Source organism: Megalobrama amblycephala, linkage group LG15 (assembly GCF_018812025.1).
Source record: "Megalobrama amblycephala isolate DHTTF-2021 linkage group LG15, ASM1881202v1, whole genome shotgun sequence".
Lineage (NCBI taxonomy): Eukaryota > Metazoa > Chordata > Actinopteri > Cypriniformes > Xenocyprididae > Megalobrama > Megalobrama amblycephala.
This window is the reverse complement of record NC_063058.1, coordinates 21,376,442-21,388,663: the sequence shown is the minus strand read 5'-3', so window position 1 is coordinate 21,388,663 and position 12,222 is coordinate 21,376,442. Positions and strand designations below refer to the sequence as shown.

Here is a 12,222-nt window from a genome sequence, read left to right as displayed (position 1 = left end):
CCTATGCATGACTGCTGTTTTTCCCAAAAGCTACTTGTTAACTACTGCAAAATTATTTAGTTGATGCCTAAACAATGTGTTGCTTCTGTTTCCATGTCTGATCATGAGTCATAGGCCTGTGAGCTACAATAAGGCTGGAATACACAACTTGACTTGAGACAAAAGTTGTTGTTTTTTTGTTGCTATTTGCTAAAAATTTTGGCCAGTTGGACGACAGATTGAACAGAAAATCACGTAGTGTATGATGAGCTCATTTTGCTTCAGACTGATTTCCAGTCAGATTTCAAACGTTCGATATTGAGCCCCGTCTGTTCATAACAGCTATAAAATATTGCACTCTCTAGAAGAAAAAGTTCCATACGGAACCCTTGGGTTCTAGACTCAAGATTAAAGAACCCTTTATGTTAAAAAGGTTCTATATAAAGATTCATGTTTAACGGGTTGTTTTTTTTCCAGTGATAGTGTTTTCATTTTATGAATTAAACTCCTTATAATTAAAATAAAAAATGAATTAACTAAATCCATGAAATGATTTCATAATGGAACCCCCTAAAAGGTACTATATAAAAGTTGCCTGACAGAACCTTTCCTTTTAAAAGTGTAGCGTGTGATCCTCAGGTCTTCAGTGTATAATGCTGTTTTTCTCTGTAACTGATTATGAAGTCAGCAACGGTTTCAAAATAAAAAAAAATTGTGTGCATGGATATTTAATACTGCAATATTCCATTAAAAGAATTGTCAATTTTGACTTCATGGTGACTTTAAAGCTGGTGACTTTCTTGGAAGAATCGTTTACTCATGTGCCAGTGTCACTGAGTAAACTGCACCATCTAGTGTATTACTAGTGGATCTGTTTGTTGATTCGAAGTTCTATGCTCTACAGCAATGCACCTTGAGATTTCTTGACAGTTAAACATGTCAGATAAAAACTGACATAAGTCAAACTGATAACAGCCAAAATGTAAACTTTAAGTGACTTCCAAGAGAGAATGTCATTTGAAAGATCATGCTGAAGACTTTCTACTGGTCTTTAGATGCTTTTGCCATTTTTAAAATTTCAGAACAAGTACATCAAGAAGAAACCAGCATGATTGTAGGTTTAGTGGGCCTTTTATTTCACAATCCTTCCAAACATAAAAAAAAAAAAAAAAAAAAAAAAAGGTACAAAAAAGGAAAAATTCACCAAATCCCCCTCCCCTTTTCCATGAGAAAGAAATATGTAGAATTGGTCTCAAAAGTGCATCTCTCCAAGGTACAGTGTAGGGAAAACAATCTCAAATTGACAGGTCTGTACCTCTTCCACTTATCTAAAAATCTCACACAGTCTGGCCGTCACAAGCTTCCACAGTGTTCCCAGAGCAGCAGGCCCAAGAGAGGGCCGACAATGTGACGTGGGTCAGAGCACTTGCTTCACTAAAGATTGGAATATAATTTATGTCTCCTGCAAGAATTCCCTCCTTGGTTGTTGGGCTGTGATTGTTTATAACTCAGACTTCTTCTTCTTCTTATTTGACTTCTTCTCATCCTCTTGAACCACCACAGTGTTTGTAGCTTCTCTCTTTAGGTAGGAAATGAAGTCGCTGACTTCACGACCTCCCTGAAAGTCAAATAAGACTGATGAGGATTCATTCTCGATGGACTTCTAAGTTTGGATTAACCAAAGTCAAATAAACAAACCTCATATTTCTTTGGATTGTTCTTCTGACCAGCTGGGGAGAAATAGATGGTGGGGAATCTGAAAGCAAAGAGTCAAATGATGAATAAATCAAAACATTAGCAAAGATTCAAACTATAAATGAGACCAAAAAACACCATTCTGGCAGACAAGAAAGATGGATAGATGACATACCCTCTAACTTCATATGGAGAGGGGACATCGTTAGCGGTGGCATCCATCTTTGCGATGATGATGTTTGGATCGTCGGAAAGCTGTGAAAAAGATAACATTTATGAAACAGTGAAGCAAAAGCTGCTGTTCAGGTCAATATTTCATAGCGATCAATATAATAATCAAGGCCTAAAAACTCACCTTCTCTCCAAGTTCTTTGTATTTAGGCTCCAGGCTCTTGCAGTGTCCACACCAGGGGGCGTAAAACTCGATGAGAACGTCTTTGCTGTCATCATTTACAATGGAGTCAAAGTTCTCAGCCACAAGAACCTGGAATGATATGGATGAAGTTGCAGGTTATGTAAACTGGTTTTAAAAAAATAATAATAAAATATAAAATAAAATGTACAAATATGAAAATAAATATTTAAAAAAAAATGTATTATTGTGTAAATATATGATCATTTAAATTATAATAATGTAAAATAAAGTAAAAAAAAATAAAAATTATTATTACTATTATTATTAATAATCAATGCTGAAACAAAATCCTGACGCACCTTCACAGGGCCATCGTTGCTCTCAGGAATGGGCTCAGATTTGAGGTAACGCTTCAGTTTCCCATCAAAATAATCTTGCAGGAACTTCTCCAAGGCCTTTCCATCACGACTGCAGACACAAAAATTGATTTTTTTACTTGCCTAAAACAAGGTTCGTGTGGAAAAATAAAGGAAGAAGGGAAAAAGAAAAAAAAGAAAAAAAAAAAAAAAAAACTTACGAGAACTCCTCTTTCATGACGTATTTGTCTCCCTTGGCAGTACGGATGCCGACGAGAGGCAACTCTCCACTGCTGCCGTCCAGACCCAACTCAGACACGTCATGACTGAAGCTGTTCTTACTGGCCACTGCGAAGCTGAGCGTCTTCCCCTGATCCAGGAAGCTCTTGGCCACCTTCATTACCCTAGAGAGAGAGAGAGAAAGATTATCAGAGCCTGATCACAGTCAACACTTCCGCTTCATTCAGAAAATAAAAATAAATAAATTATATTTGAGAATAGCACTTATCAGCATACAGATAAAGAGGAGGAGTTAGTAGCTGAAAAAAATAACTTTAGTACAAACAACTAGAAAAATGTACATTCACTAAAAGAAAATGATTTTATTTAGATTTCAGTATTTGAGATAGTCAAACCAAAATTTATTCAGACACCTTGAACATTTAATTCATTAATACAGTTTATTCACTATAGTTTAAGAAAACGGTAATAAAATATGACAAGATCTCAGGTCAAAAAATGGTCAGGTAAAAGTGTCTGAATAATTTTTGGTTCCAAATTTTGACAAATTATATTGGTAGTCCACTGTATGAAGAATGTCACAGTTTACTTTATTTTGCTATCCTCACTTACATAAATGAACTATAATGTCCTGCACCCACTAATAAAAATATATCAAAAACATCTGAATCAGTTTTGGTTTGACCGCATGTATGTGTGTGTTTGTGTGCGCGCGTGTCTGTATTTTAGTATTACTGAGATATTATTGTAGTTTCTATTAATACTTTGAATACGTTTTTATTTTTATGATTTTATTGATTGTTTTGTATGTTTTTGAGATTTGTATTAGTTATTGTTATTTAAAATGTCTATATCATTTATTTATTTTATTTTAGTCTTACTTATTTTAGAACAAAGTTAAACTAAATAAAAATAAATGGCAACTAACTGAAATAGAATAAATTATGGAAGAGGATTAGGGCCAAGCAATAATAAAAATTAAAACCATCTCAAGATTAAAGTTGTTAAATTACGAGAACAAATTCATTAAATTATGAGAAAAAAGTCGAGATAAAATGTTGAGAATAAAGTCATAATTTAATGACTTTATTCTCAACATTTTATCTTGACTTTCTCAATTTAACAAGTTTTTTTCTCATAATTTAATGAGTTTATTCTCAACATTTTATCTCGACTTTTTTCTCGAAATTTAACGACATTTTTCTCATAATTTAACGAATTTGTTCTTGTAATTTAACAACTTTTTTCTCGTAATTTAATGACTTTATTCTCAACATTTTATTTAGACTTTTCTCTCGAAATTTAACAACTTTAATCTCGAGATGGTTTAATTTTTTTTTATTATTGCTTGGCCCTAATCCTCTTCCATAATAAATAAAGTTTTTCTATATTTCATTTTATTTATGTTAAATTTTATTTTATTTTAAGTAGCGAAAATGTTTTATGGTTTGTTTTATAAAATACAAATAAAATAATAATATATTTTTTACTTTTTTAGACCAAAGGAATTGATTTGAGAAAAGAAATACTACTACTAATTAACATTTTAAGGTTGTTGTTTTTTTTGACCATTGGAATTTGAAATATACTGATTGAAATAAAACGCCAAAACATTTCAATGGCCCAAAGAAACTGTTGACAAAAATGAGTTTGAGTTGTACCTGTTCCTCCAGTAGTTGGAACCCTTGGGGTTCTTCTCATAGTCCACATCATAGTAGGCCACCAACAAGTCTTTGCCTTTCAGCTGGTCTTTGTTGTCATCAGTCATGTGGGGACAGATGCCAAAACTGGCATATGATGAGAAAATAACTGATTAAATATCTGATACATCAAATAGATCAGAAAAGAATGCAGATTTGAGCAACTCTGTGCAACGTACATGTTGTCCTGAATGAACTTCTTGATCTTTGAACTTGTGAACTTGTCCTCAGTGAACTTCACACTGCCGTCTTCAAATTTGTTGCTGAGATGAGGTGGCCGGAACAAAATAATTCCCCTGCAATATGCATTTATATAACATTTTTTAAATGAGAAATTATGAATTTCTCTGTGAAACTGAAACCAAAAGCATTAGGAACAGAAAAATGCCACATACTCTCCATCAACATCATGTTTCTTCAATAAGTCCTCAACATTAGTGTGGGCGAAACGGTAGGACTCTCTGAAAGCACTGGCCGCCTTCAGGAACTCTCCCTGAGCAGTGCTTCCTCCATCAGCGAAGAAGCCTGAAGACACAGAGAACCATTAATACTGTATTAAAATTAACACAGTATAATCAGGGCTAATATGAGGCTACTACTAAATAATACCAGCACTTACCCACGACACTGGCATCACGGTCCCCGATGAACTTCTCAAACTCAGCCTGACTCTTGAGCTCCACCGAGGCTGGGCCTGCCTGCTTCTTCAGGTGGCTAACAATTCCATCTGTCGGAGTAATGAAGAAACAAAGACATTAATAATCGGATACAGAAACTACTTAAAGCATCACTTACAAGAAATGAGAACATGCCTGCTGTCCTGGGACCATCGTAGCCACCAGAATCCTCTCCGTCTCTGAAAATCTTCAGGGTTGGGTACCCGCTCACGCCATATTTGCTGCACACATTGGAATTGGCGGTACAGTCCACCTAGATCATATCGGAGATGAACATTAACAGCAATCCTCCACCAGACCCAAGACAACCAATGTGAAATTAATGCAATGCTTTTGCACACTTAAAGGGTTAGTTTACCCAAAAATGAAAATTCAGTCATTAATTACTCATCCTCATGTTGTTCCACACCCGTAAGACCTTCATTCATCTTCAGAACACAAATTAAGATATTTTTGATAAAATCCGATGGCTCTTGAGGCATTGACAGCAAGTTAATTTAGACTTTCAGATGCCCAGAAAGCTACTAAAGACATTTTTAAAACAGTCATGTGACTACAGCGGGTCAACCTTGACGAGAATACTTTTTGTGCGCCCAAAAAAACAAAATAACGACTTTATTTCAACAATATCTAGTGATGGACGATTTTAAAACACTGCTTAATGAAGCTTTGCGAATCTTTTGTTTCGAATCAGTGGTTCGTAAGCGCATATCAAACTGCCAAAGTCATGTGATTTCAGTAAATTAGGCTTTGTTACGTCATAAATGTTTCAAAATGTCTCGAAACTTCAATGGTTCACGTAACTTTGGCAGTTTGATACACGCTCCGAACCACTGATTCGAAAAAGCTTCATTAAGCAGTGTTTTAAAATCGTCCATCACTAGATATTGTTGAATAAAGTCGTTATTTTGTTTTATGGTGCACAAAAAGTATTCTAGTCACTTTATAATATTAAGGTTGAACCACTGTAGTCACATGAACTGTTTTAAATATGTCTTTAGTAGCTTTCTGGGCATCTGAAAGTGTTAATTATCTTGCTGTCAATGGAGGCCTCACTGAGACATCGGATTTCATCAAAAATATCTTAATTTGTGTTCTGAAGATGAACGAAGGTCTTACAGGTGTGGAACGACATGAGGGTGAGTAATTAATGACAAAAAAAAAAAATATTTTTGGGTGAACTAACCCTTTAAATGCATGTTATTTGCAATTAAATGAAAATGCATTACAGTTTAAATTTATATTAAATGCAATTAGCTGAACTTTCTTTGAAATATGCTTAAAGTGTACTGCTGAATGTGCTGACAAGCATTTATGGTAAACTAAAATACACTTTAAAGTATTTTTTATTGAAATGTTTATATTTAAATACATTATCTGCAAGTGCAGTTTTAAAAAATGAACTTTTAAGATTTGAAGTACACTACAAGTGCACTTCTTTTTTCACAAGGGAAGGCCAAATTCATTTCAAATAGGTCTTCAATGCAATATGGCAACCTGAAAAATGTATATATAATGAGGATATGTAAAGGTACTCCAATAAATTTGCAGGGTTGAATAACAATACCTTAGCAAGTGGGACAATGCCTTTTAGTCGAGTGGCGGCTGCCTCATACTCAGGGGCAAGACGTTTGCAATGGCCACACCTAAAAAAGTGAACATGAGGTTTATTATTTTGTAAAATTAGGCTGCTAAAACAGAATGATAGAAGGAAAAAAATATACAATGAAGGTTAAAAGTGACTTGATAAAAAAATATCCTTTTCACAACATCAAAAACAAACCAAAAAAGAAACAAAATATTAATTTTTAGTTGAACTCTCCCTCAGTTTCTCTAGACTGTATATGAAATCTGAGGCACGTTAAATCCAGTCAAGGTAACTCATTGATAAGTTAGCAACGCTGAACCACGTAATCGAGCGCCATCCAATCACACACGGCCAGCGAAACTTCATTGACCAATCAAAACGTTACAACGTTAGGCGACCGAGCCTCCAAACATCCTTGTTCCCGCCCACATCTAAGATCTCTATCTAATCAATTTCATATTACCACAAGCATTAAATTTGACATACTTTAAGATTTAATGGCCTGCAAATGTATCTAAAATGCAACTATTTTACACGGAGAACAAACAATTAATAATTTACAATGTGCAGAATACGAGTTCTTAAAGGGCCAGTTGACCTAAAATGAGAAGTCATCATCCGTAACCCAGTCTCATGTGACTTGAATGACTTGATTTCACCCCATGGTATTCAAAAATAAGATTTGTGCGGAACGTGTGGGACAAACAGCAAAGTAACGTAACCCACTAGCTAGCATCAGCAAAGAAGAGGAAAAGCTACAAACAGGAAGTGATTGATATAATTAGTTTCATCCACAACTATGGAGCCGCATGGATTCATCCTGATCCCAGTGCGCTTTTACAAATCATTACCACTATATTTGCATTCCCAGATTGCTTATAAATATCTCACGACCTTGCAGACTTATAAATTGACTATATGACTGGTTACTTTCGCTTTAGCAAGCTTGGCTTGCAGCATTATTAAAAGTCCCGTGTATGCATGCAGTTTCTGGGTAGGTTTGGCATCTTGAAAAGAGCTTAATAAATACATTTATTGTCATTTATAAGCAACTATGGTGTATTAGCTTACATTAGTTACCTAGAGTAAACTCTACTGCATTAAAAATCTAAATCGCATGGAGAAAACACAATTAAAAGCCAGAATGGTCTCACACTCACCAGGGCGCGAAGAACTCCACCAGAATGAGGTCGTGATCTCCGATCCTGCTGTCAAAATCATCATCTGTGAACTCGAGCACATCACTCGCGCGCGCGGCCGCTGCAAAAGCAGCGACAAATAGCACAGCCAGCATCATTTCAAACCCTTTTCAGTGCAACAGTGAAGGGAATGTTTAATATCCTGGCAGCCCTCGGTTAGTTGCTTCTTTTTGAGGTGATGCTATATTAAGGAAGGAGTGCCCAACAGAAAGGCCCGCTGTATCTGGCACCCCGCACTCAATGAAAGAGAAAGCGCAGACGGACGGATGTGCAAACCCGGAGCTCTTCAAAGTAACCAAAGTGTGGCATCTCACTATTGGATTCTCAGCCGCGTCAGGCTGTTGCAATCAGCCAATCAGAGCTCGGGAAACACACGCTTCCGGGTGGGGAAATCATCCTTTGCAAGCTACAAGGAAAAATAGTTTCCTTTGTTTGTTTTTAAAATATACTGTCAAAAATAGATAGATAGATAGATAGATAGATAGATAGATAGATAGATAGATAGATAGATAGATAGATAGATAGATAGATAGATAGATAGATAGATAGATAGATAGATTCTCTTTGACATAAAATACAATTTACTGTGATACCTATTTTTTAAATGTGTAAAACCATTAATTAGTTTATGTTTCTGAAGTCCACCTGGTTACTGCTGCTCTTTGCCCTTTAAAATCTTAAGCATGTGCCCCAAACCATGTGACATCATAGAATTGACATCATTTCCTTGGAGGGAAAGAACTCCATGAACAATCAGTCATAACATTTGTTTCTTTGTTTTCTTTAGTTTTAGAAGACTTATCTAAAATGGGTCCACAAACATGAAGTGTCAATTTATACTGGAGGTGAAAATGCTATTTTATATATATATATATATATATATATATATATATATATATATATATATATACATATACACTGCCCTCCAAAAGTTTGGAAACACCCCTGGCAAAGTGTGGTTTTGGACGATATCAGCATAAATCCTTATCATTTTTTGGTGCAAATACATTACAGTAACTTGACATTATCATTGAAGTCCAGCAATAATAATTTTCATTTTGATTACATAATAATGGCAATATATACATGTCAAAGTCAGACATGCCCCTTTGCCAGCTGTGATGCCTGGTTACAGGTTTAAACTTGGCCCAGGTTTGTAAAAGATTTTTGGGTCAGCACACCTTAATAGCTTCAACAATTGATTGCCAATTAAGTTTAGAATACAATGAACCAATCAGAACCCAGTTTAGCTCAGAAAGCTGCTAATGGTGGATATTTTGATGAATTGAAAATATGATGATCACAAATTAAAAAGGATTCATGCCAATATTGGCCAAAACCCCACTTTTCTGGGGCGTTTCCAAACTTTTGGAGGGCAGTGTATATATATATATATATATATATATATATATATATATATATATATATATATATGTTTTATATATCTATTAAAATTCTTCCAGTATGGAAATCTTCTGTTAGCATGTTGTTAATAATGGGCTTAAAAAGCTTAACACGTCCACACTGTTACGGTTCAAATTCTTGCTGCTTATCATGAATGTTATCAGACAACAAAATAAGAAGAGAAAATCACTTTTGCAGCTTTAACTCAGATTAATTATATTCAATTCATACAGTGAAGACTACATTTACATTTGATTATTCATCTTCTGTACCTGAATACGTACCTGAAAATAAAGAACTGTTTATTTAATTTAAATCACCCCAATCATTCTAGAATTATTAATTCTTTCCAAACTGTTGTTTAAGTAATCTGGTGAATTTATTTCATTTTGGAGTACATATCGCAGAAAAACAAAAATAATGTAATGTAAGTTTTTTTCAATATTGTGCAGCCCTAGCTCACAGTCACCGAATGTGTCACGGATTGATGATATACAACTCTGGACGAGTCTTCTTGCATGTGTCCATTTTTAACGCATTAAAGGGTTAGTTCACCCAAAAATGAAAATCATGTCATTAATGACTCACCCTCATGTCGTTCCAAACCCGTAAGACCTCCTTTCATCTTCAGAACACAGTTTAAGATATTTTAGATTTAGTCCGAGAGCTTTCTGTCCCTCCATTGAAACTGTATGTACGGTATACTGTCCATGTCCAGAAAGGTAATAAAAACATCATCAAAGTAGTCCATGTGACATCAGGGTGAGTCATTAATGACATAATTTTCATTTTTGGGTGAACTAACCCTTTAAGGTTCACCCAAAAGTGAAATTTCTGTCATTAATTACTCACCTCATGTCGTTCCACACCCGTAAGACCTTTTGATCGCTGACAGCGTCTTCACCAGATCCACCATCAAGTGACAATGCCACTAAAATTTGATTGCATTCAGTACTTGCTCTGCAGTAAGTCATTTCAAGTTTTGTTGATGATAATTCCTATTCTTTTGTTTTCTGCCTGCGGTAACTATGAGTGAAACGTCATTTCGCCATTGCGTATCAGACATTGCCACCTTGTGGAATAAAGGTGAATTGCACTTATTCAGTCATCAAAGATTTAATTTTTGTTATGCAGAAAAATATACTTAAACTGTTATACACCTCGGGTCGTTAGCGAGCCTATACAATTTTTTTTTACAAAAAATTAATGGGAAAACAGGCATTCTTTTATAATTTTATAATTTTTACTTTTTATATTGTTTATAATGAATTGATTGAGGAATACTAAGAAGGTTGATGTCTAACTTGAATGAGGAGGGTAATGACCCTGACAGCAACATCGTGTCGTCCCAGATCTGGCCCGCATCTGGTCCGTGTGTAATCCACATGTACCAGATGTGGGCCGGATCTGGGCCACACTATGTTGCTGTCTGGGGAATGATGTCCCGGGTCACTAAAGGCCCGAGGTATGCGTTTAAGGGTTAACTAGCTGTAGCCTATATATTAAAATTTGTAGGTTTTAAGCAATTATATTTTATACATGCATAGTGTAGAATTTAAATTAAATTTCCACTTGACCAGAGATGTCACTGTCATCTTAACTCATTTTTTGAATGGCTGTTATTATATCTGAACTTTATTTTTTAATTAAACCCAAATTATTTTGAGCTTAAATTATCTAATTTTTGTCAATGGACAATAGTGGCCTGTGAATTTATGTTGTATTTTTAAAGTTTTTATATTTGTTAATGGACACGAATTAATTTAAATATATTTAAAATATTGTTTTTATTGTGACGTGAACGGTTAAAGTAATACTTTGAGGTAAGATGTTTTAATTAGAAATATTTTCCTAAATATACCTATATAACAAATAATTTTAGCAAGAATAGGCCTTTTCTCGGCTGTGAGAAGAATTCAATCTCGCGCGCATTCTAAAGTCACTCAGTGATGTAATGAAATAGAACGTTGTGTTGCTACTTTAGTTTTAGCAGCGTCAGTTTTCTCAGTCTTCTCGTTGTGTATTTTGCTGTTCGTATGATAGTTACCCGAGTCAACATTTGTTATCATGGCAATGTTGAAGAGAAAACGCAGTTTTCCCGCTCAGGTGTACGACTCTTACAGCAGCTCCTCAACATTCAACACCGATGCGGCTGAAGACCATCAGCCCGTTAGTGTTGTTGAGGAAAAAGAAATGCCAATGAGAAAGAGAAGGAGGACGGATAGTTCTGAGAAGCTGCCGTCTCTTCATTTCTGTGACTGGAGCGGCAGCTCAGATCAAGATACCGCTGTGAAATATGAAAGAAGAGATGAGGGTAAATCAAATGACCATTAATTCAAGTGTCATTAATTAAATGTTACAAATCTACACCATCATACATCAGAAGTTTGATCAGATTTTTTCCCAAGACAAGGCTTGTTAAAAACAAATAACATTTTAACTGAAGAATCACCATAATATTCAATGTTTAATAATTATTATTGACTGAAACATGCTTTTGCTCAATATTCCTTGCTTTAGATCAGATTTCTCTATGGTACAGCGCCTGTGCTCTAGAGGATCATGATCTTTCCAGCGGTCTTGAGGTCCGTCCTCCTGCAGATCAGCAGCTTCAAACTCCTCCAGCCCCAGTCCACCTCATTCCAGTCAGTCCAACAGTCTATGCTGCTAATTACTCAGAATATTTATTAATATTTACACATTTTCTGTGCATTTATTTTGTTCTTTGCAATATGGGAAGGAATTTGAGGTCAGATCTCTTCTATGTGTAATGCACCTACTCTGATTCCTGTTTTTGTTTAATTTTTTTTGCATATCATCAGCCTGTTAGTGAGGATAGTGATAGTCAGGAGGAGATCCAGAGGAGGAACAGTAGTTTTGAAGAGCTGATCTCTCTTCACTGGAGCTGCAGTTCAGGTCAGGGTCAGAAAGTGGAGGATCAGACCACTGCAGCAGTTAGTGAGAGACACGCTGAGGGTAAATCCAGTGACCATTTGAGAATCTGTACATCATAAAGTCTCCATCGTTTT

The 12,222-nt window shown here is 35.3% G+C and overlaps 1 protein-coding gene across 1 annotated transcript; it reads right to left on the bottom strand.

Moving 5' to 3' along the window:
* Nucleotides 1-1,094: 1,094 nt before the first annotated feature.
* pdia3 (protein disulfide isomerase family A, member 3) lies at nucleotides 1,095-8,066 on the bottom strand. Its single transcript, XM_048158036.1, has 13 exons — nucleotides 7,751-8,066; nucleotides 6,570-6,648; nucleotides 5,138-5,255; nucleotides 4,945-5,052; nucleotides 4,721-4,850; nucleotides 4,505-4,621; nucleotides 4,287-4,412; nucleotides 2,607-2,789; nucleotides 2,389-2,497; nucleotides 2,030-2,158; nucleotides 1,850-1,929; nucleotides 1,678-1,735; nucleotides 1,095-1,597 (listed from the first exon to the last, which is right to left on the bottom strand). Exons 1-13 carry the CDS (start codon nucleotides 7,885-7,887, stop codon nucleotides 1,481-1,483), a joined length of 1,491 nt encoding a protein of 496 aa, XP_048013993.1. The 5' UTR covers nucleotides 7,888-8,066; the 3' UTR covers nucleotides 1,095-1,480.
* Between the last annotated feature and the right edge of the window lie 4,156 nt (nucleotides 8,067-12,222).